We start from the raw sequence: 25,092 nt of genomic DNA on the forward strand, positions 1-25,092 counted from the left end.
ATTTTTATTAATTTCTTCAGATAAATGAAAAGAATAATTACTACATCAATGTTTTGAAAACTAGAAAATAAAAAATACACACGAAGCAATAAAGTTTAAATAAAACAATTTCAAATTTTTTTTATCTTAACACAGAATGTGGATATCTCATAGAGAGGTTGACCTCCGTTTATGTAGTGTACTAAATCTTTTGCATCATGTATTATTTTAATAATTCTTTTAAAAATATTCATTAATGTAGTAAAAAGATAAAAAAATTTACTAAACGAATATTTCTAAAATTAAAAAAAATTACGAAATAAAAAAAAGGTCAATAAAAAAATACACACTCACCAATAATTTTAAAAAAATAGTCAGAAAAAAAAAATTCCGGATGTGGACATCCAGTTCAAGAAAGTTGACATTTGCTTCTCTTCTTCACCAAATGTCGATATCCGATTATAATGCATACCGGATGTGCACGTCCGGTATTGTTTTTAATACTTTTTAAATTTTTTAACAAACTTATTTAATTATTAAAATAATGTTTAATTATGCCTTTGGTTCCCATTTTGGAGTCAAAATCTCAAAATGGTACATAAATTTTTAAAAGTCTCAAATTGGTCCCCTTTTTTATTAAAACGTCTCACGTTTGCCCCTCTCTGTTAAGTCAAGGTTGACCCGTTAGAGGGAGTGCCACGTGTCAGTTCCTCGATTTTTTGATTTTTTTTATTATTTTTTTTGAATTTATTTTTTATTTTTTATTTTTTTTTTTGACTTTTTTTTAAAAATCAAAAAATTGCCACGTGTCAAGCTGTCATCGTGCCACGTGGTAGTGACAGAGTGATGTGGCAGTGATAGTGACACGTGTCAGTATTATGCCAGGTGTAATAAAGCAATAAAACACATATAAATTTAAAATTTGAAAACAATTTTAAGTAAAGTTGAATGTGAAACATAATTTTAAATAAACTTAGCTATGTTAAAAATATATAATAAAAATATCAAATTTAATAAAAATATATGTATAACATTTATATAAAATTAATTTTTGTTTCAATTTGGAGAGGGACAAAATTGCTAATTTTTACAAAAATTGAAACTAAATTGAGACAAATTAAAATAAAGGGACCAAATTAAGACTAAGGAAATGACACCTGGCATAATACTGACATGTGTCACTGTCACCGTCACTGCCACGTGGCACGATGACAGCTTGACACGTGGCAATATTTATTATTATTTTTTTTAAAATTCAAAAAATTCAAAAAAAAAAATAATAATAAAAAATTCAAAAAATCGAGGAACTAACACGTGACACTCCCTCTAACGGCGTCAACCTTGACTTAACAGAAAGGGCAAACGTGAGACATTTTAACAAAAAAGGGGACCAATTTGAGACTTAAAAATTTGGGTACCATTTTGAGATTTTGACTCCAAAATGGGGATCAAAGACATAATTAAACCTTAAAATAAATAAAAAAATAATTAGTGAATCACTATTTTGAAAACTAACAAAAAAATCACAAAATTATAAATAAAATTTTAAATAAAAGTTACACGATGAGAAATAATATTTTAATAAATATTTGTTAAATAAAAAAAATCAAATCAATATTGAAAGTGCACATTCAAAACCAATTTTGACATCCGTTTCTAGTGTGCACTGAATATCAACATGCAGTTCCAATGAATACTGGATGTCCACATCTGGTATGTATTTTATTATTTTTAATTATTTTTAATATAGTTATTAAATTATTAAAATAAATAAAAAATAATTAGTAAATCAATATTTTATAAATTAATAAGAAAATATAAAAAATTATAAATAAAATGTTAAATCAAAATTACACTGTGAGAAATAGTATTTTAATAAATATTTGTTAAAAAAAATCAAATCAATACTGGAAGTGCACATCCAAAACCAATTCTCACATCAATTGCTAGTGTGCACGAATATCGACATTCGGTTCCAATGAATACTGGATGTCCACATCCAATATGTAATTTATCATTTTTTGAAATCAATTATGGAATGACTTTAATTGAATACCGGATGTCGAGGCCCGATAACCATACACACCGGATATCCACATCTGATTTAGAAAAGTTGATGAAGGATTATGTTGTTCCTTTTTAAGATTATTGAATATGGTGTGAGTTGATTAAGAAAGCTAAGTGAAATCCCCACTGGACATTAAGATAGCAAGCTATCTAGATGTGAAGGTTCCTTTCACAAAGCTCAAGAGAAGAAGATGATGGATTGATTCAAAATAGAAAGGAAATGGAAAGCACATAAACCATAGAAAACCAAGAACAATTAAAGGAAGAAGAAAACATAAAATGGAAAGGAAAGAAATGGTAAAAATGTGAGAAGCACGCCACTACAAGGCTAGGCTAGAAGCCATGGCAACCTTGAAGATGAGTGGATGTGTGCCGCCACTTGTTATGCAAGATAAGGCTTAAAAGTATTCACTCCCAAGGGAGGAAACTCTCACAAATGGTTGAGACACAAGAGTGTTTTTACTTCAAAATGTTCAACCCTTTTACATGTCTAGGAGCACCCCTTATATAGAAGAGTTTAGGGGCCTCTATGAAAATAAAAGATACCTAAGGATGTCTCTACAAGAACCTAACCCTAGCTTCTAGAAACTAGGTCAAATAAGGTTACAAAATGAGAGACAAAAGAGCTAACTATGGTATGTGCAAGGCTAATTTCGTTCTAGCACTAAAGGAAACCAAGAAGGTGTCTCACATGTCTCCAAAAGTGGCTAAAGTGTGCTAAAAACAAAGGAGACCAAAGGTACATAGGTACACTTGCTTTATGCCTTTTACTTTATGCTTTTTGCCTTTTCTCTTTCTTCCACCTATGCTCCATCTCATCTCCACTTCTCCACTAAGGTTGCGCCACATCACCCACCATAATTAATCTTACTTACACCTACAAAACACATAAATAAGGATTAGCATTTTGGCTTAAGTCAAGTCAACTCTAGTCAACAAATCAAACCTAGTCAAAGGTTAACAAGTTTACTAAGGTTGATTTCAACTAAGTCAACTTAGGGAACTTCAAACATAATAAAAATAATGAACATGGATGAAGGATTAGTGAACTTCCTTTCTAAACATGCTTAGACTTCTTAAGCATGTGCCTCCATCCTTGGTTGGGGTCAATCCTTCACCAAAAGTGCACACCGGATGTCGATAGTCAGTATTCATAACGTTGTATATATAAGACACACATTTTCTCTCCTTTAGTTGTCAGTTGTGTGGACGACCCACCTCTTGCAGTCGCCAATCATGCCTCGTCTTCCTAACCCTCACTAAAGAGGCATAACGCTTCTCCTCAACCTTTTTCTCCTTCAGAACCTCCTGTGCCTCTATGTATGAGGGCACTCAACTTCAGATCTTGCCTAAGTTGTTGATCTTATTCCGGATGAGCGAACCGCCGAAGGAATTAGCTCGCAACCCCTTCACGAAGATGCCTATGAACATTTCCTCGTTGGGTGAGTGTATCCCTAGTGCTGCTTCTAAGAATCTGGCCATATATTCTTCAAGGGATTTATGCTCCCTCTGCCTGATATCGAAAAGGTCAGTCACCTATAACGGCTTCACCCTTTTAGGAACGTACTGGGCCACGAACATGTTCGCAAAATCATGAAAGATGTTATTGAATTGTCACGTAGTTCTGCGAACCAGTGGAGTGTACTGCCCACTAGGGTGCCTACGAACATGCAGCATCTGACAATGCCTAAAAGCAATATGTTTGATTTGATTTCCATAATGTGTTGCTATCATCACCATTCCTTCCTTATATTGTTAATTATAATTAAGGCTACGGTTACATTGGTATTGCAATGTGTATATATAAATACACAATTTGTCATATGAAAGGGGATTGAAAAAATATTCTTTACACTTCTATCTTTATTTCCTATTACCACTCGCACAAACACACCTCCTTACCTCTTTTGGGAGAAACATAAATAACTTGTAAGGCAGAAAAAAAGAGAGAAGAAAAACTAGTTGTAATGTAGGGACCAAAGAGTGAGATTGATAGAGAAGAAGAGGAGTTAAAATGTTTGGAAGACATGCCATTGTCGTTTTTTTTTGTTTATTTATGTATTCCAAATTTTCATTATATTTTATTTTAATATTATACGCATTTTTTACACCTAATTTTGGTCTTTTCTTTTAGGGACATTATTTCTTCTACATCAAATACCTTGTTCTAAAAATCATTAAAAAAAAAAATTCTCATTTCTTTTAGTATCTGTTCGGCTACTCATGTTGCGTGATACCCTTTTCAAATTTCTTTTTTCTAAAAAAATTATTAAAAATATATATTTGAAGAACTAAAAAAAATAGTTTTCTTTGTTTATTTGTAGGCTTTGTCTAACCGCTCGCATTGTGTGACATTCATTTCCAAATAATTAAGAATACTAAAAAAACATAAAAAAATTTCAAAATTATAAAAAAAAATCAAATTAACAATTACTTAAAAGGTTCTTTGAGAACGACGTGATCCCTGATTTTTTATTATAATAAGAAGGGTTAAATATGTTTTTAGTCCCTTAAAATTCAGTGAATTTTGGAATTAGTCCATTTTGAAACTTTAGACCAATTTAGTCATTCATCTTTCAAAATACATGGATTTAGTCATTTCAATCAAATTTTGTTAAGTTTATTTGACATTTGAAGCGTGTTTCATAATAATATTTGACTTAACATTAAAGCAAAAATGGGTCAAACAGTATAAAAAACTCAAATACAATCCTGAAATGCATATGAAACATCAAATAAACCTAACACAATTTGATTAAAAGGACTAAATCCACGTATTTTGAAAGATGAATGATTAAATTGGTCCAAAGTTTTGAAATGGACTAATTTCAAAATTCACTGAAAGGTAAGGGACCAAAAACATATTTAACCCTAATTAGTAATACATAGGAATAAGGTCAATCCTTGTCGGGTTCATTTCTACTAAATTTAAAAGTTTCCCAAACAATTTCCCAATTAGGTTTTCATTTAGAATTATGTGGTCCCTGATTTTTCATTTTGAATGAAAATATATAGGAACGAGGTACATCTTTGTCGGGCCTAAAACAAAATAAATATATCTTTTTTGTTTCTTTCTTAACAATGTTTTTTATTATCGGGAAATATTAAATGTTTTGAAAACCACATGTTTTTGCAAATTTAATTAAAGGTATAATTTTAAGACGGTTGTCGCAGGTGCTAACACCTTCCTTACGCATAACCAACTTCCGGATCCAAAATCTGATTTTCGCAGACCTTGTATTATCTTTTCATTTTTTTCGTAGTTTTCTAGAATAAACTATGGTGACAACTCCAAACTATGGCAACACCTACCACGAATGGAGGTACATGTTTAGGGAGATTAAGCTTGTTTAGAAAGGGAATTCCTTAATCCTTCATCCCTTTCATTATTTTCTATTTCCCTTGTTTTGAATTTTTCTAAAGTTGTCTTGGTTGACTTATTGACCTTTGACTAGGGTTGACTTGTTGACTAGAGTTGATTTAACCTAAATTGACATGCTAATCCTTGTTAATTTGTTTTGTAGGTTTACTTATGATAATTAGGAGAGGATGAACACTAATTGGAGTGATTTATGCATGTCTACATGGAAAGCATAAAACTTAAAGCAAGTGTGATGTGGAGGAGAGAGGAAATAATAAAGCATTAAGCACATGTACCATGTTGTTCTCCATTGATGTGAATTGCATATGGCCCAAATGGAGGATAACTAACACGCCACATTGATGCATTTTCTTTTATTTAAATAAGGGTTCAATGCTATGTAAAATTGGTTGACCAAATTGTGTTTTGGGTTAACCAATTAATAGGCTTTAGTTTTTCTTTATTTTCAAGTTAAATTAGGGCCCATTTGCAAACTTAAGAACCAAACTTTGAAAGACCAAGAGGACCTTTGCTGAATGCTTGTGGATGGCATTTGGTTGCCATAAATTCAGTTACAATCAACAATTCAGTAGTGGATCATTATCAACTTGAGTGGATCGTTAATAACTTTAAGTGGGTTGTAATTGAAAATTATGTGTCTTTTGTAATTCTGGTGGTTAAAGCTCCTACATAAGCTCAACAATTTTTATTAATGAAATCAAGTTGAGTTTTATTCAAAAAATATTATAGTTTTATTTCTTCTATCTTAGTGAGGGAGATTTTCCTAAGTTCTTGAGTGATTTAAGAATTCTTGAGTTTTATCAAAGGTCCTTCATACCTTTGTGTGTTTAAACTCTTAGGCTTGTCTTCCATCCTTGGAAGTGTGACGCCTATCAATTTCCGCTCCATCTTCTTATCTATTTCCATTTTCTCGTTTTAAAAAATTTCTCAAATGTTTTGCTTATTAGCATTCCAACCTTGATAGATCAGTAAAACGAATCTACCCCTCTGGATTCACATCATTTGGTATTCAGAGTATGACTCTGGTTTGGAATAATAATGGAAGTTTACTTTACAAGGTGTTTAATCGAAGGCCACCCATGTTTAGTTGCATACGATTACGGAAGCGACAACAATGTTATGAGACAAAGATTGATGGAGAAACTCCAGTTACCAGCAAGCTTTCATCCGAATCAAGTATGAATCAAATTCAGTACATGACAATGTGTAAAAGAAGTATTATGTGATATCGCTCCCATGGACTCTTGTCATCTTCTTTTGGGATGGTTATGGCTTCGTTTTGAAACACTCAATCTTGATGAACGTTCGCTTTATTTGAGGCATGGGGGACACAAAATTAAGTTGAAATTTATGGCACCAAGACAAGTCAATAGGGATCAACATAGGTTGAAGGACAAAATAGAAAAAGAAGCAATAGAGAGTGAAGAAAGAAAGGAAAATGAAGAAAAAGAAAAAAAAATTAGAAAAAATAGCACAAAAAATTTATTTGTCAATGATTTTTCCTCTATTGTTTGTGATGTCATTTTACTAAAACAAAGGGTTGGGCATATGAATGAAATACACGAACTTCTATGTATGAAAAAGAAGCTTGTTCATAGCGCTTTATTATGCATTCAGTCCACTGATGAAAAACAAAGTCTTGAGGATAAGTTAACACTATGCATGGAGTTACTTGTTGTTACATATGAAGATGAGGGAGTGTTGGTAAGAAAGGTGCTCCACGAATTGCAACCATTGGAAAGGAACAAAACTAAATTTATTCGAGTTGCATTTGATCCTAGAAGACGAGAAATAGTTTCAAGTTGTGGGCAAATAAAGTTCTTTACAAGGACATAATAAACTTTTATTAAAACTAGTAGAAAAAAAAGCCTTAAGATTCGGGACAGAAGGAATGTATGATGTGAATTGCATATGTCCCAAATGGAGGACAACTAATGCACCACGTTGACGCAGTTTCTTTTATTTAAATAAGGGCCCAATGCTTTGTAAAATTGGCTGACCAAATTGTGTTTTGGGTTAACCAATTAATGAGCTTTAGTTTTTCTTTATTTTCAAGTTAAATAAGGGCCCATTTGCCAACTTAAGAACCAACCTTTGGAAGACCAAGAGGACATTTGCTGAATGCTTGTTGATGACTTATGGTTTCCTCAAATTCAGTTATAATCAGCAATTCAGTAGTGGGTCATTATTAGCTTGAGTTGATCATTAATAACTTTAAGTGGGTTGTAATTGAAAATTATGTATCTTTTGTAATTCTGATGGTGAAAGCTCCCATATAAGCTGAACCATTTTTATCAATGAAATCAAGTTGAGTTTTATTCAGAAAATATTATAGTTTTATCTCTTCTATCTTAGTGAGAGTGATTCTCCTAATTTCTTGAGTGATTCAAGAATTCCTGAGTTTTATCAAATGTCCTTCATACCTTTGTGTGCTCGAACTCTTAGGTTTATCTTCCATCCTTGGAAGTGTGACGCCTATCAATTCTCGCTCCATCTTCTTATTTATTTCCATTTTATCGTTTTAAACAATTTCTCAAATTTCTTGCTTATTAGATTTTCAACCTTGATAGATCAGTAAAACGAATCCACCCCAATGGATTCACATCATCCATGAGCTTGGTCAAAATTTATGAAGAGATGTCACCTTGTCTACTTAATTCTTTTAACCTTATGCATTAGGTTTAACCTAGGGTTTTATATTTGCAAACTCACCCTTGTACACTTTTTGGATTTGCTTAAAGGCCCCTAAACTCTTGTGTATAAGGTGTGCTCATGGACTTGTAAAAGGGTTGATCAATTTAAAGAAAGTAGACACTTTGTTGTTCAACCTTTGGTGTATTTCTCCTCCTTAGGAGTGAAGCTCCCTAGCCTTATCTTGAGCAAGCTTAAGTGGTGTAACCTCCCAATTTTAGCAGCTTAAAAACTAATAAAATATGATTATTTCACCATAGGAGTCAAAACAAAAGATCTAGTATATTAATACAGTTCTAGAACAGATAGGACTATAAAAGTATAACATTTATACAAACCAACTAAAAACCAATTCTAATTCTAAGCACGAACCATTCACTTACAACAACTCCCACATAAACCTTCCACCACCCTAAAAGATGTCTCCTTATCCTCTAGAGGTGATCATCGCAAAAGAAAGACAAACAACACACAAACACAGAAGAAGGGTAAGCTAATGTGCACAAGAGATAATCATACATATTTATATTTAAATCATGCAAAATATTTGCAAACATGTTATAAAACATAACTGATATATAATCACACAAGCAGTTGACACTAAACTCAATTATCCAGATACATGCATCTGACATCGAATCCCCTAGCGGCTTGCACCTTCGGATGGTTCCCAAACTCTACAAGTTTGACCTTAGGGATTATCACACAACCATCAACAAGGTAAATCCCCCCGCGCCTAGGACTTGATCGAGTCCATTGGCAAGGATCTCCTTCATCTCTTAACCACATAATCTACTCTGCTCAACTTGAGCATTAGTAGTTATTAAAGAAAGGATACCAATCCAATAATGAGCCTTTATATCAATACATACACTAAAACCTCCACAAAGAATTTCTCCTTGAAATTCTTAAACATCATAACTTTGCATGCTCACACAATATTTCATACCAATTATCATCTTATATAGCCACAATAACATTTGTATCTCAATTCATAGCAATAAGTACCATAGAAACCAGTTCAAGTATACATAAACATCCAAAGTAACCAAAATAGTAAAAACAAGAAAACAAAGTAATTAGCGCTATATATGAAATACATCCAAACGGCGAAAACCATTTCTCTGACCAAAAACTTCAAAACAAAGATCCCATTGGTCAAAATGAAGATTCACGTGTCTAGGATCAATTGTCAAAATTTTAGCTTAATCTGACGATTAACGAACTGGTAATCTTCATTTTACCAATAAGACACAGTGTTGAAAACTGGATAGTGCTCAGTGCCAAAAAGTGGCGCCCAACACTAATCAATTCGTAAAAACCAGTGCTCAGCGCCACCTGACCAACGCTTAGTGCCAATCGATTCGTAAAAACGAGCGCTCAGTGTAAGACCTGAGAAAAATTAGACTAAAAAGGAAACACATGGGAAAAAATTCATGGTTTGATTAATTGTTGATTTATTTAATTTAATTAGGTTATTAAATTATGAAATATGAAATAATTATTATTTGAGTGATTTAAGTTATTGTTGTATTTATAATAATTATTTAAGTGATGTAAATTATTGTTTTATTTATTTTAAATTTTAGTATTAGATTTAATGTTGCGGATATATGTATATAATTTAGTGGTACATATTGTAATATGAGAAAGTAATTGGCCTGGTGGTTGGAGAGTGTATTTGAGGTGTGTGGGTTTGAACCTGGTAGGGATAATATTGTTGGTTTTATTTCTTATATGGATTTTTCTCTATCTTCTTTAATTGTGGGTCCCACGAAAATTTCTTAATTTTCTCTCTTTTTCGTGCCATTAAATTCACGTGTGTATTGCTATATATATATATATATATGGTTATTTTTTTAATCTCTATAGGTACAAAATCTTTTTTTTTTATCTTTTGAAAATCTTTGCTGCCATAAAATAAATTGCCAAGAATATTATATTTATCTTCTAAAATATTAACAGAAAAGATTAGGATAAATTAATTATAGATTAAAAGGTAATATTTTAGGGGAGGAGATATAACAGTTTTAGGGTTTCTAAAATGTGAGGAAAAGAGGAGAGGAATAGATGAGAGAGGAATCGTGGAAGAGACTGTGGAAGAAAGGGAACGTAGGTTGGAGGTTGCTAACAAGGTAGGGGAAGTTGACCTTCTTTCTTTTCTTTTTCGTTTGAAGCTTGTTTGCTCTTGTTCTTTCTTCTTTCTTTATTCTTTGATTGTTTGATAAATAAATCCTTAAAGGGGTTGCTGTCAAATTGTATGGTGAAAGCATTTGAGATTCCATATATATATATATATATATATATATATATATATATATATATATATATATATATATATATATATATATATATATATATATATATATATATATATATATATATATATATATATATATATATATATATGGTGCAATGTAGTACTACTAGGTGGTGTAGTTTTGGATGTTTCTTTCTCTTTTTGGTGTATTTGAGAATAACTTTTGGATGCTTCTTGGTATGGTGTGATAGTGTGACTTCGTTTGATTTCATGACCATTGGTTCCATTAGTTGCTTATGTGAATTATGTATGGAATATGAATTTGATCTTCGTTATGGAACTTTATTTTCCATGCATGATGTGATGGTGTGCTTTGTTGGCAATATGTAATCCTCATGTGTTGCATGTTGGGAGAGTTTTGCCTTGCTTGAAGACGCTTGGTGGAATTAAGTGTTGTGTGAGGTTTTCCGTACCTAAAGACCTAGTTATGACTCTTTCGCCTATGTGAAGTAGTGGAAAGGGGTCATCTTCACCTGTGTGAAGCAGCGGTAGAGGATTGGTCCGAGTGATGTACTCTCTCGCCTGTGCGAAGCAGTGGGGAGAGAAAAGATGTTTTACCTTATTTCGGCTCGTTACGAGTATAGTGCCTAGCGTGCGATGCATCGACGTTTTTACTCATAATTCCTTGAGGAATAAGGGAGACAGTCTGGCTGCGATAGTGGGACACATCAAATTGTCTATTTCTAGGAAACTAGATGTTGTTCTAGGGTAAAAGGCCGCAAAAAACAGAAGTTTGATTATGATTACTATGTTTAAGAGTTCTAGATGAATGTGATAGTCTGTTGGTTTGATATGGTTGTTTGGATGTTGGGGGTTGTGTGTTCAAAATAAAGTTTGATTGTGATCGTAATGCTTAAGTGTTACTTGAATGAGATGTTGAGTATTATTTATCGTGTTTTATTTACGAAATTCTTTTATATATCATTGTTTATGGTTAGCTTACACCTATTTGTTTATTTCTGTGTTTGTTGTATATGCGATGATCGTATAACATGTGTGTTATACGGGAGCAGATGATATTGCAAATAATTTTGGCATGGAGTACGTTGACGAGAGGCTGGGATGAACTCGGTAGTTCTTATAATTTATTTAGTGATTTTGAATTAAATACTAAAGGTTATGTAATTTTCTTTTCGCAAATGGTTATTTGAATTTTTTTAAACAAATTGACATTTTGAACTATGTAATTTAAATCAAATTAAAAGTTTTTTTCTAGTACATTTTCAATGATAATCCTTTTTCGACAAACATGTTCATTTTCTAACTTTTCATGACATCCCAAAATTGGGGTGTTATACTCAACTGCCACATGAGGCTTAGTGTTGTATCAGATATCAACAACATCAATTTTGCTATTTTTGTCAATCTAGGCCTGTTTCATAGCTCAAATTGGTACTTCTCCTTTAGATACTATTTTAAAATAGTCTTTATACCATGGAGTTGATACCAACATGATCAATGACTTAGATCCTAAAATTCCCAATTACTTCCAATTCAAGCAACAACATAGAAATAAAGAATCACACATCAATTTAAACACCAAAATAATCAATCAAAATTATATCAATTCAGAACACCAACAATCCAAGGAGAATTATCAGAAGCTTAAAGTTAGCTTCTCTTACCTGTTATCCTGCTTAGACAACTCTATAAACGTCAAACGCTTCTAACTTCACAAGATGCTCTATCTACATATAGAAACATCACAAGAATGATAAAGACATACCGTTATGAACACTGATCAACAGAGACTCATACTGATGATTAAAAAGACGCATGAAAGCGGAAAAGGCCCATATGCACCAGAAAACAGAAATAGACCAAAAAAGAGGGCGGAAACTCAACTTAAGCGAATGGAAAAACCGATCGATCTAACTTGAAGAGCTCGTTGAGAGGATCAATCCTACAGTCTCGATTCTTCAATCAGATGATCAGAGAGACAAAACTCCTAAAGAGAAGTCAGAGAACTATTGAAAAGTGGTTTTTGGAGAGACAATGTGTTTTAAAATAATGAAACTCTTGTATAACAATTCTATTTATATTAAAATCTTTTAATATTAAACTAATCGAGTTTCACTATTTTTAAACCATTATCCATTCTCAAATATCATTTTTCTTAGGTTTTACAAGTGGCGACACCATTCATCACTTATCTTAAGGGTTGGTTAGCCATATGGTCCCCCTTTAAGTGGCATGCTCCCCATTGCTTCATTATCATCTTCATATCTTTCATTTTCTACTTGTTTTTCCATCTTTACTATTCGATTTTTGTGTTCTAGTCTCTTTTTGGATTTGTTTTCTTGTTTAATTGGTTCCTCTCTTTTCTCTTGAGTCTCTTGAAGTGAACTTTCACATCTAGATAACTTGTTATCTTTAATGTTCAATGAGAATTTTTACTAAATTTTTTTAAATAACTCATCACCACATTCAAAAATCTAAAATGAATCAACTCATATCAGATTCGATTTTATTTCAATTACAAATGTTTCTTTCCAAACCTTGATGGACATTCTTGACTTGACTACCGCTCTATAATTGGACAACAGAACCAATACTAAATACTAAAATGATCAACAAATTATAAAACTTTACAACACAATAAATAAATAAATTAATTAATTAATTAACTGAAATATTTTTATTTTGATTACATAATCTTATATCTTTAAATAAATAGCGATAAAAAATGATTACAGTCTACTTTATATTAATTATAAAATCTTATATACATGTAAATATAAATAAATAAATAAAATATTATTTTATATCAATCTCGTAACTTTACATCTTTTAACATATAAAAAGAAATTAAGAAAATGAAATAATTATAATTGTATTTTATATTGAGTTTAACATACATCTTTTACATGATATAGATAATAAAATAATATGACGATAACAGTCATAATATCAAATCGACAAAGACTTATAAATTAATTAATTAAACATATAAAAAAGTGAGTTTTGTCATTAAAGAAGCAGATAGACTTAAAATAAACGAATTACTTTGGGTGGTTACGCACATAGTATTGATGAAAAAGGAAATACATAAAAAAGAAAGAAAGTGGAATTATCTGTACCAGAGAGTCAAAATTGGGGCTTGACAGGGTAATTGGTCTAAAAAGGTAGTGAAACGTGTACGTGTAGATTTCTTCTGACCAATCCAAAAGAATTCCCTCCAAGCTAGCACCAACTATAAATACATATTCTCATCTTCTTCAAAATCCATTTATCTTAACGCGTTTTCCTCCACATTACCCAGATCTAAAACAATTCTCTCCTCACAAATAAATCTCTCACTCATCCTTTCTTTCATTTTAATCTTTCAACCATTCTCCAATCTTCTTCCTCTCTGCATCCATCTCTAATCGAATGTCCTTGCAGTTGAAATCGCACAGAGCCTTTCGAATTTCGGTGTAAGAATTAGGGTTTCAACGATGCCTTCGCTTCCCTTTGGACTCCTTCTTCGCCATTTCGTCCCTTCCTTGCTCATGTTCCACGCTGGATCCTCCGCTAGTCGTCTTAAGCATCTTGAAAAAAGTGATCGGCGTTGTAGTCTTAGTTAACATCACCTTTTCTTCAGTTTTCCTGCCTTTCTGATTTTTTTCTCCGTCGATCTTTTGTTCACGAAATTCGGGATCGAGACGTTTTTGACCGTTGTTTCTATTACTGTTGTGTTGACTTCGAAGACCGCGAAAATTTTGCAGCTGTAATCGCCGTCGATTAATTAGGTACTTGATTTGGATTTCGTGAAAACTGGCTGATACCTTTGCATGTGTGAGGGCGTGTTTCTTTGTGTGTTATGGAACAATAGTGATGCTTATTTGGCGTCTTATTTGCCTTTTTATTCAGATTGTCTCATGTATGCTCATTTTAAAATATCTATAATATAGTATAAAACGTTATCAACTTATTTGGCCTTTTTTTTTTTACTGAATTTAAACTGGAAATTTCCTGTTATGTTTATAATAGAGAAAGTCTTCGGTCGATTTGAATTGATGGACAGTGTTGTTTTTTGTGGAAACATAGAATCTTCTCAGAGTTTACGTATTTGATATTTTAATGCTAATTTCACTAAAGTAGTCATGCTGCCATCCTAAGCTGAAAACTTACATATCCGGAAGTCTTTACATGTTTATTCATTCCCATTATCAATATATTTCCTTGTTCTATTGTTGCTTCTTCCTTGTTACAGCTGCTAATATTTGCGCCATGATATTGATCAATATCTTTTTTTAGCTCTTCGATTTCTACGCATTCATGAGAATAAATGCACCAAAATTGTGTTTGGAATGGTTTACTTGTTAATGCTTGTGTATGTAGATTACTGGTGGTGTTTTTATTTTTCTTCTTATTCATCAGATTTTTTTGTCTGTTGTTGCCTGTAGAGCCTAATACAATTAATGGGCACGCCTGCTGTTGTTAGTAATGTACCAGGCTACATCATAAGTAAGCTTGAAGGTACCTTTATTGAGTCACTGTATATACAAGATGCTCTAAAGTTGGAACAAGCATCTGAGTTGGATCGTTTTGATGATTTTTACGTGGAGGAGGAGAATTTATGTGGAGGTTTTGAAACGCAAGAACCCAAATTAGAGATAAAGTGCTTGAAAGATTGTTCAACGTTTATGTGTCTTCCTTCAAGCTCTTCTGACGAGGAGACAGATAAATCAGTCGCCAAGCAATCTCGTCAAAACTACTGCTCAGTATCTTTGGAAGTAAGTTGTCAATGTTTTAATCTGCAATGTGAGGTTTTACACTGAAGTATGGTCTAGGAATATATACTATAAGCAGTTTTTATTTTTGGTTATTTATTTGAATTTTGTGTGGTATAAACACGACAGGCTCCTGCAAAACTTGTATCTGCCATGAAGGGTAGCCGTGAGAAAGAAAGGGGATCTCAAATTAAATTGACTGTGAAATGGGCCCCTGATGTGTATGATCCGGTACCTACATTGTCATCACATACTGTTAAACACAAGAAACATCAGAAACCCAGGATGAGGAAGAGTGAAAAGAAAAATGGAAAGAAGAGCCAGAAGGTGAGTTACTCTAGAAGAAGCAGCAGCAGCAGCAAAGATAAACAGTATCGAAACAGGTGGCTGCATTCTGGTGAAGAAGTGTTTGAAGCTTCCACTGAAGTAGATGATCTTAATGTTGCTAACCATGATTCCTATTGTGCAACTAGCTACTTAAAAGCATCAATTACAAAGCTTCACTGGCCTATTGGAGAAGCGCTGTAACGAGACTGCTGCATAAAAAGTAATTTTCTGTTCTGTTGTATAATGAATAGATTAACCAAGGCTGTTGGAAGCAGAATAATGAACTATACATATCCTTTTTGTTAACTAATTAGGCTTTTTGGATAGCATGGCTGGAAGAATATTTGCATGAGCTTCTGCATAGATAGCTTTTATTTTCAGTAGTCACATGGTCCAAAGCCATTGCATTGCTTTCATTTACAAATCAGCAATTCGGGATTCCATTGCCTCAAACACCATTTACTTCGGTCTTCTTGGCATTCACTTCTAGATTTTTCAATTCTAGTACATATATCCAGACATGCACTGCAATCAAAGTTCGATGAACAACGAGGGGGAAAAACTTTATTCACTGCAGGGAACTCTCTGACTTCAGTCATCTAAAAGTTATATTTTTTTGAATGTATTTTTAATGCGAAAAAATGTATTATGTTTTATTCATAAGCTTGTCTGTAAATCTAAATTAAGTTTATCTGAATGATGTCCTAAATATTTTAAAAATAAAATGATTCAAAATAAAATTATAGAAAATGTAGGCTTTTGTTTACGACAGTTAGGTCAACAATAAAACCTGCAAAAATGTCTACTGAGTTTATTTATCAATATCAATAAACAGAATATAAAATTCAAATCAAATCTAAAAAGAACATCCAAGCTAAATACCATAAATTCAAAATAATATCTCTAAATATGAAATCAACATTAAAAAAGTCTTAAATAATATCTAACTACATAATCCACTCCCCGTCTCTAAGTGAATGTTGGTGTTTGGATTCTCATTTGGTTATGTTGTGTACTCAGCATTTATTTTAACGTAATCATAGCTTAAATCACAGCCCCATGCTTGTCCACGTCCTGGTCCATTGCCTGTCAATAGGAAATGAATATGAATCAGTATATATAATAAAATAGGTGGGTATTAATTCCATAGGATTAAAAAAAAAGAAAAAAGAAAACAGTTTAGCCTCAGGCATATAACTTACCGACTGATATCTGAATTCTCACTGTGTCGTGAGTCTCCCCTGCTTTTCTGAGATAACTACTTGCTGCGTGCCTGCCACGATTAAAGCTTTAAGAGATTTGTATAATAGCATGGGCAGAATCCATGTTGCAAGGACAAAGAAGATCCCGTATATATAAAAGATCTCATAAAAATGTTCATGATCAGGTAACTAAAATCATGATCAGCATTGGATGGATGAATAAAGTACATGATCAGACATTTGTTACCTATAAGACTCATTTTAGCAACTAAAACTGAATATTAAATTACAATTACTATTTTGATAAGATGAGGAAAGAAACAATTGTCTTTCTGGAAGACAAACTGGCAATGATATATTAGAAAAATAAAACTCAATTCTTACACCAATCTCTTCCTACAAAATCCTAAAATGTTATTCTACCCAGCTTTCATTCTTGAGTATTTTATTATGCGAGCATATTAATAATTTGACTGGATGATCAAGTTCAAGAAAAGTAATACCCTCCACAACATCAGGGATTTTACATTTACTAACGAGTATTGGAGGAAAAAGGTTGGTGTGTGCGCATGTTAAGGATTTACTGAGAATAACTTGTTGTGGATAAAATGTCAACTTTTTTACTAATTTGTCAGTGCAAGTAAAATAACCAAAAAAAAAGAAATCCTACCGGTCAAATAATTGTGGTTCCCCACCCTCCATTAATAAAATATCCCCTAGCTCCACCCTAAGGAAATCTTGATGGAATGAAACCCCAGAGTAACCAGCTGCAGCAGCGATGCGACCCCAATTGGGGTCTCTACCATATATAGCAGCCTGACGAAACGTTATGTTAGAACACTATACTTAGCCGGATGGAAAAGGTAAAAGAATTCTTTAGTTCAACCATCATGCCTTTACAAGTGAAGACGATGCAACTGAACGTGCAACTTTTGCAGCTTCAGCTTCACTGTTTGCTCCAGTCACACTGACCTGAAAAATAAGATGGAATTAATGACAACAAACAATATCAAGCAAGATAAGTCTACATTTCAATAAGCAACTACGTCAAATAAACACAGCTACTAAATTATACAGATAAATAGACAATAAGAGTTGATGGAATAGTTAAGTGCCCACGCATAAAATCAGCAGCATGGCTTATTTATCTAACTGAAAAGAAGCAATATTAGATGTACGCATAAAAAGAATGGGCCTCTCTTTTTCCTTTGAAATTGCTCAAATCTTACTTGGTCGTTAAAAGGAAAATCTTATGTCTCCGCTGTCTCTCGGGGGGATTGTTTTACAGTTATTTATAGGGTCTCTTTTCTCATTCTATGTTGTCATTGGCTCTATGCTAATACGGTCTCAGATAAATCCATTTTATGATAGTTGGCTCTATCCAGACAGTCTCAGATCCACAACGGAAAAAGTGGTAATTAACTATACAAGTTGAAACACTATCCATATTGGTCTCCAATTTGACAAAAGCTTAGTCCAACCTTTCATGTTTATTCGTTAGTATCAAATTTTTAAATTGACGAGGTTCTTCTGAAACAAGGAGGCAGAATGAAACCAATTACGAGTTCTCTTAAAGGGTGAAGATGTTTTCAATCAAGATTCATGCACGAGAAATGTAGAGAATTAATACTGGATGTGTAAGAGAACACAGCAGCATTAAATCAACAGTCATGCTGCACAAATGTCCTTGACACAAAAAGCATACCTCAATGAGGCATGTTGCTCCCTCTCCATCCCATGCTATTGATTTGGCAAGACCTTGCATTACCTGGAAATAACAAGCAATTCAAAACTTCACATTTGGTGTCAGATCATTTTTGAAGAATAAATTGCCTACTTAGTAAATCATCGAATAATTTCTAAAAGGAAAAAAATTTAAAACATCACATTTGCTGTCATATCAGTTTTGAAGAATAAATTAAATGCTTCAGGTAAATCATGGAATAATATCTACAGAAAAGAAAGGATAATAACAAGGAAAATTCAGCCATTTTTGCAGGCCTTTTTCTTGAATGAACAGGAGCAGGGGACCTACTTATTTTTTACAAGAAAAAGGAACGGTGATAATGCATACATCGCCCCACACATATTATTATATCTAATTCCAAATGAACTGTGACACTACCTCCAGCACAATGGTCATAGTACTTCATTTGCCAGTTTTACTAGAAAGTAAAAGCTTCCGGCAAAAGTTAAGTACATGACTAGATTAATTAGTTCAAAGGAAAAGAGAAAAATATTAGATGAGAAAATAGTGATGAAACTGTACTAAGGTCAACTTTACCGCATCTAGGCATGCCTGAAGTTGAATAGCTTCATCACTGTCCAGGGAAGATATGCAGCCTAGCCCAGACAACCCACTAGCCAGAGCAATGACAGTATCATTAGTACTAGTATCTCCATCTACCTGTAGAAAAACAATGTAACAAAACATAAGAAACAATTACAACCCAAAAAATGGGGGAAAAAGCTTGGGAGATAACATGCATCACCTTGCAAGAAAGAAATTCATTAAATTTGGAGAATAATTTTTTGACATACAGTACTAGCAGTTCAATTGTGAAATTATAGCCATCTGTTTTTAGCATTTTAATTTAGGGAAACTAATGAAAATAAATTAATTGAATTCTTTATATCCAAAAAAGGTGAGAGAAACACGTACAGTTATCTGGTTGAAACTTCGGCTTACAGCAACCTGAACCATCTTTCTCCAAACATGATGGCTTACCCGAGCATCAGTTGTTATTACCTAGAGTAGATATAGTTCAAAGAATGAACTGGATAATCTATATATTCCAAATAAGAAAGAAGCATCAAATTAAATATACCCCAAGCATGGTAGCCATATTTGGGTGGATCATTCCAGAACCTTTTGCCATCCCGCCAACTCTGATCTTAGTTCCTCCAACCTAACACCGCACAACAATAATTAGAATAATATTATCACACTTTTTGTCAATCTTCAAATTAGCAAATAGAATTTGGGAATTAACCAGACATGTCTCACAAAATTAATTCCTAAACTGCAAGATCGGATGTTTCTGTCTTGTAAATTAGAGACTCACAGAATTAGGGTAAGCCTATCATACATATCAATGTATAAATCTCCAAAAAAGTAAATTTTTTGTCATTTTCCCATTAGCCCTATAACTTTCGGACTGCTGACCCTATAGATATCCACAACTCATCCAAGTGAATTTAAAAAGGCAAATTTATGATTATTCATAGGACTAAATACACACATGCATGCCAATATGTGAATTTATCAATATACATGTGTGTGTGTGTGTGTGTGTGTGTGTGTATATATATATATATATATATATATATATATATATATTTGTATGTATATGTTTGTATGTATGTATGTATATATATGTGCTTATAAAACTAAAAGTTTAATAACTTATTTGGTCCCCACACATGCATACTTTTATGTCTAATCTCTGTACTAAAAAATATTTTTAATCCATGTCCAAAGTTTTGGTAACTAAAACAAAGAGTCAAAAATGAATGTTAAGGGACTAAAATGTGTAGTTTCTAAGCATAGAGACTAGAATGTAAAGATTGTGTCTGCATATGGACCAAATGAGTAATTAAAATAAAATATAAACTAGTTGTATCAATTTAAAACAGGTGAGCAAAAATGGTTACAAGTAATACCAGAGCCTCAATTGCCACACTCTTGCTAACAAGATCAGTCGTGGTGATTGCCACAGCTGCAGAATCTGCCCTGTACGCAAGCTAATAAGATTTGATCATAAATTATTGAATGAAGGAAAAGTGGACACAGCAAGTTTTGTTCAAAGCCATACACTTTTCAAAGAATAAAAAGCCAAAATGGTGAAAAAAGGAAACCAAAAAGAAAACTAGATGAATAAAAATGTCATTTAAAAAAATGTGAGTTTCTTGACATGATTGTATGTCAACTATAAAAAAAATAAAAATAACAAAACACAGGAATTACCCCTCAACTGAAGATGACAGTGAATTCACTAGTGTGGGAAGTGAGTTTAAAAGTGCTCCCTGCAAATAAAATGAGAAGTATATAAACATTGAAAACAAAAGAATTTAACTTTTTTGGAATACTTTCCAACTGGCTTGTCGAGATTAGTCCGTGTAACATAAAGCAATATCACAAGCAAACGTGTTATAAAACCAATATGCAGTCTCTGCATTTACCTTCTTTATTCTTTGACCAATTACACCAGTTGACTCAACCAATACTTCCTCTGGCTTTATTTTCAGCAGCTACAATCAAAGAACATTTGCAGCAAAGACTAAGAAAAAAAAAAACCCTTGGCCAAGACCCAATGTAAGCAAAATCAGTTTAACACAATGAAAGGACGGATACCTTAGCAAGGCTTTCCACACATTCTATCACATCCTGGTAACCTTCTTTGCCCTGAAGACATGAAAGGCCTCAACTACTATTTTTTATTTTTAAATTTCAGAAAAAAAGTTAAACGAACTAAGTTCATCAAAAAACATTCATGAATTCCCTTACGTGACTACACTTCAGTACACTAATTATTTAATACTACCCACAGGCTCACAAAACAGAAAAAAATTTTGATGACATACCGTAGCTGCATTTGCTTGACCTGCATTAGTCAACACAGCACGAGCCTGGAAAGTTGCAAAACTGATAAATTGGTAAGCAATCAAGCAAGAAATATTGAGTTTCAAAAGTGTAACAATGCAAACACGTTATGCTACAGGAAGTATGCTACAGGAATCTTAGCCGAAGGAAGCACAAACACCCATTCCCTAACACAAAAACCCGGTCGTACATACAGAAATAGAGAATATAACAATTTTGCATTAGATTTTGAGGAAACTGGATTATATAACTCCTGCCAAATTTGAAGTGCAAAGGAAAATTTTAATTTATAAGTGAGACTTTATTTTTTACTACTTTTTTCATCCTGTATAACTATTTATGGTGAAATTTATCCACTGATAATTATAGACAATGAAACTGCTTAATGAGAAAACAACGTAGCACAAACTAGGAAAAAAAAAAGTCTCTTACAGTATTGGAAATATCTAAAGTCCTTTGGCAGTACAACACGGGAGCAGCCGCAACCACGTTTGTAGTAAACGATCCTGAAAGAAATTCAATTCGATAACGATCAGTTCACACAAAAACGCAAAAGCAGTATCTCTCAGAAAACGAACCTGCAGACACAGCATCAACATCGCACGTGACAAGCGCGAGATCGGGCTTTTCTCCTTTGGCACGCAAACCTCCGTATATTCCCGCAGCTTTGAACCCCTCCGCAGCGGTAACTCCACCAGGGATCTGAACGAATGCTCAAAATAAACAAAAATAGAGTCAAATTATCCAGTTCAAGCTACAATAACAAAAACAGTAATATCGTAACACTGTGGCGACATAAGAAAAAAATTTCTGTGGTCAGAAAGATACCTGGTTCCAAGGTCCTTCGGGGAGAAAAATTGGAGCAGCCGGAATGTAATTCGCATTGGTTGAAGCAGCACGTATCATTATATTGCGTACGGAGGAATTAAACGACTGAATAAGAGGTTAATCGAAAAATGTGTTTTCTCAGCGAGTCTAAGAAATCGAATATACATTTAAGATCAACAACCGAACAAGCATCGATGATAAGAAGAACAAGAGAGAGAGTGAAGAGTAACCTTCGTGTTTAGGGAAGATGCGAAGTGAAAGTGCAGAAAATGGTGCTGAGGAATGCAGGAATACATTTTTGTGTGACGTAACGTTTTAGGGTTTTAGGGCTTTAGCGGTTTGATTTTGATGAGAAACTGTATGTAGCTAATGCTCAGAGCTTAGGGATGTTAGAGGATCTCCATTACAGTGTAAAATAAAGGTTAAAATTCTTTCACGATACTTGATTCAAACACCTCAAATTGGTGCTTATATTTTTACTGATTTCAATTTTGTTTCTTTTTTAAATTTATTAGTTTTTTCACCCATTTTTATTGATTTCAATTTTCTTTTTATAAATTTATTAAATTTTTTTTATTTCTTTTTATCTATGCATGAAATACTTTTAATATTGATCATAAATTAAAATTGTATAAAGGATATAACGTGTAATTACTATATTAAATAATTATTATTTAATAAAAAGAATATGAAATTAAATTTTTTTACAATAAAATTTTTCTTTGGAGAATATTAATAATAACATAACTTTATATATATATATATATATATATATATATATATATATATATATATATATATTATATATAATATTAAGAGTCTTACATCATAATATAAGATTATCTATATTTTTAATATCTTTATATAGAAATATTCATGAGTCAATCTTCAGAAGATTTACCAATAATATCTTGAACAACTCTCACGTCCTCTTCTGCTCATGCAACAGATTCATGTGAAAAGAAAAATATGAAAGGAGTGATATATTTGTAAGCCTTAAATACCAATCTTAATAAACTCAACAAACAATACAAACACTAGGGCCTAGATTTGGACCTACAACCATAAAACTAGATCTTGTTTTACTAGACATATGGATCCATATTCCACTTCTGATGATTCATTATGAGCATCAAAAGTTACTTTGGGAAGTGATTAGGTAGTTGAATATTTCTCATAAAACATTGGTACAATCATAATTATTTCTTTCTCGAGAATATTAGTCATTTATCGGCCCACAAAAGAGATATATACTCACTACCTAACCTTGACGATGCCGAGCAGGTATCAAATAGTCCCAAGTTTGGCCTATGAATATCCTAGTCTAGTGCGCTATTATGAATTATCCAGATATTCACCTACCTCGTAAAACTTTTTTAGACCCCACCATGGTTCCTGCCTTTCATCCCGCAATGTACCAAACTGTGACTTCCCAAATTACAAACGCTCTGACACTGATTTAATCTCAACTTATTGAAACCAAACTTAATTGACACACTCTTGGATATTTTTAAAGGTCATAAAATGTGATGATTATCAAATCATGTCATTGTATAAATTATACACAAAGAATATAAAATAAAATAAAATCTACATATAATTTTCTTCTATCCAAGCTCATTGAATAAAATAATATTTACTTTTACTTTACATTCATTATTTATTTTTTATTTATAAAATAAGGATAAAATAAGAATCAAAGCAAGAACTTTAAATAAATAATTAAATAAGAATTAGAATGTTATAAATAAATATAATAACAAAAATATAAATTAAAGAGGACTAATGCGTAACTAGAGATATATGAAATGAAATAAATAAAAAGGACTAGTTTATAACTAGAGATAAATTAAATATAATAAATAAACCAGTGCATAACTAAAGATAAATAAAATAAAATAAATAAGTAGGATCAATGCATAACTAGAGATCAAATAAAATAAATAAATAAATAAATAAATAGGACCAATGTATAACTGAAGATAAATTAAATAAAATAAATAAACAGGATCAGTGCATAACTGGAGATAAATTAAATAAAATAGATAAACATGACCAGTGCATAACTAGAGATTAAATAAAATAAATAAATAGGACCAAGGCATAAATGGAGATTAAATAAAATAAATAAATAGGACAAATGCATAACTGGAGATTAATAAAATAAAATAAATAAACAAGACTAGTGCATAACTGAAGATAAATAAAATAAAATAAATAAACAAGACCCGTGCATAATTAGAGATAAATTAAAATAAATAAGAATGATCAATACACAACTGAAGATAAATTAAATAAATATAAGATGATAGTAAATGAAAATAAGTTAAATGGAAGTAAATAAAATAATATATGATTCAAAATAAATAAGAGATTAATATAACATCAATGAGTTTATCAAAATTAATATAAAAAGAGCTTAATCTCACTCCCCCTCACCTTATTGATTGAAGAACACACTAATAATAGTTGTAGAGGACTAGGATAATTTTTTCTCTCTATTTTCTCTTTCTCTCTTTTTTTTCTTTCTCTTTCTCTCTCCCCTTCTCTTTCTCCTTCTTCCTCCTTTCTTTCTTCCTCTCTTTCTTTCCTTCTCACTTTTTCTCACGTAACCTTCATTCCATATATATATATATATATATATATATATATATATATATATATATATATATATATATATATATATATATAAAAGCAAGTCATGCATGTGCTTATATTTTCAAATCATCATTGCTTTCATTAATTAAGAGATAATGTTTATCTCTTTTAGTTTTTTTTTTCTTTTTTTTTCCTTCTTATCTTTTCCCATGAGCTTATCTTCTTCTTCTTTTTTGTTTCTTTTCTATATATATATTTTTATCTCTTTTAGAAAATTCTTCTATTTTTTTTACACACACTTATTTTATAATATTTTAATTAATATATTTTTACCTAATATTTATATATATTATTTGTTTTGTTTTGTTCTTATTGTTATT

General features: G+C 32.0%; 2 protein-coding genes across 3 annotated transcripts; one reads left to right on the plus strand and one right to left on the minus strand.

Annotated features, from left to right (window-relative positions):
• Positions 1-13,659: 13,659 nt before the first annotated feature.
• Positions 13,660-16,141, plus strand: LOC114190636. The gene is made up of 3 exons (XM_028079597.1): positions 13,660-14,170; positions 14,828-15,157; positions 15,284-16,141. Exons 2-3 carry the CDS (start codon positions 14,843-14,845, stop codon positions 15,680-15,682), a joined length of 714 nt encoding a protein of 237 aa, XP_027935398.1. The 5' UTR covers positions 13,660-14,170; positions 14,828-14,842; the 3' UTR covers positions 15,683-16,141.
• Positions 16,142-16,267: 126 nt separating this feature from the next.
• LOC114190635 (arginine biosynthesis bifunctional protein ArgJ, chloroplastic) lies at positions 16,268-22,548 on the minus strand. 2 transcript variants are annotated; one of them, XM_028079595.1, is made up of 17 exons: positions 22,345-22,548; positions 22,115-22,219; positions 21,865-21,988; positions 21,719-21,792; positions 21,268-21,312; positions 21,038-21,088; positions 20,866-20,934; positions 20,651-20,709; positions 20,347-20,416; positions 19,512-19,592; positions 19,346-19,432; positions 18,968-19,090; positions 18,389-18,451; positions 17,578-17,655; positions 17,354-17,499; positions 16,684-16,754; positions 16,268-16,567 (listed from the first exon to the last, which is right to left on the minus strand). In XM_028079595.1, the coding sequence occupies exons 1-17, from the start codon at positions 22,408-22,410 to the stop codon at positions 16,485-16,487; spliced, it is 1,395 nt and encodes a 464-aa protein (XP_027935396.1). In that variant the 5' UTR covers positions 22,411-22,548; the 3' UTR covers positions 16,268-16,484. The 2 variants fall into 2 exon arrangements, with proteins under 2 accessions (XP_027935396.1, XP_027935397.1); XM_028079596.1 differs by having other exon boundaries at positions 22,115-22,261; positions 22,345-22,542.
• Positions 22,549-25,092: the final 2,544 nt, after the last annotated feature.

The sequence above is a fragment of the Vigna unguiculata genome, chromosome 7 (genome assembly GCF_004118075.2).
Source record: "Vigna unguiculata cultivar IT97K-499-35 chromosome 7, ASM411807v1, whole genome shotgun sequence".
Lineage (NCBI taxonomy): Eukaryota > Viridiplantae > Streptophyta > Magnoliopsida > Fabales > Fabaceae > Vigna > Vigna unguiculata.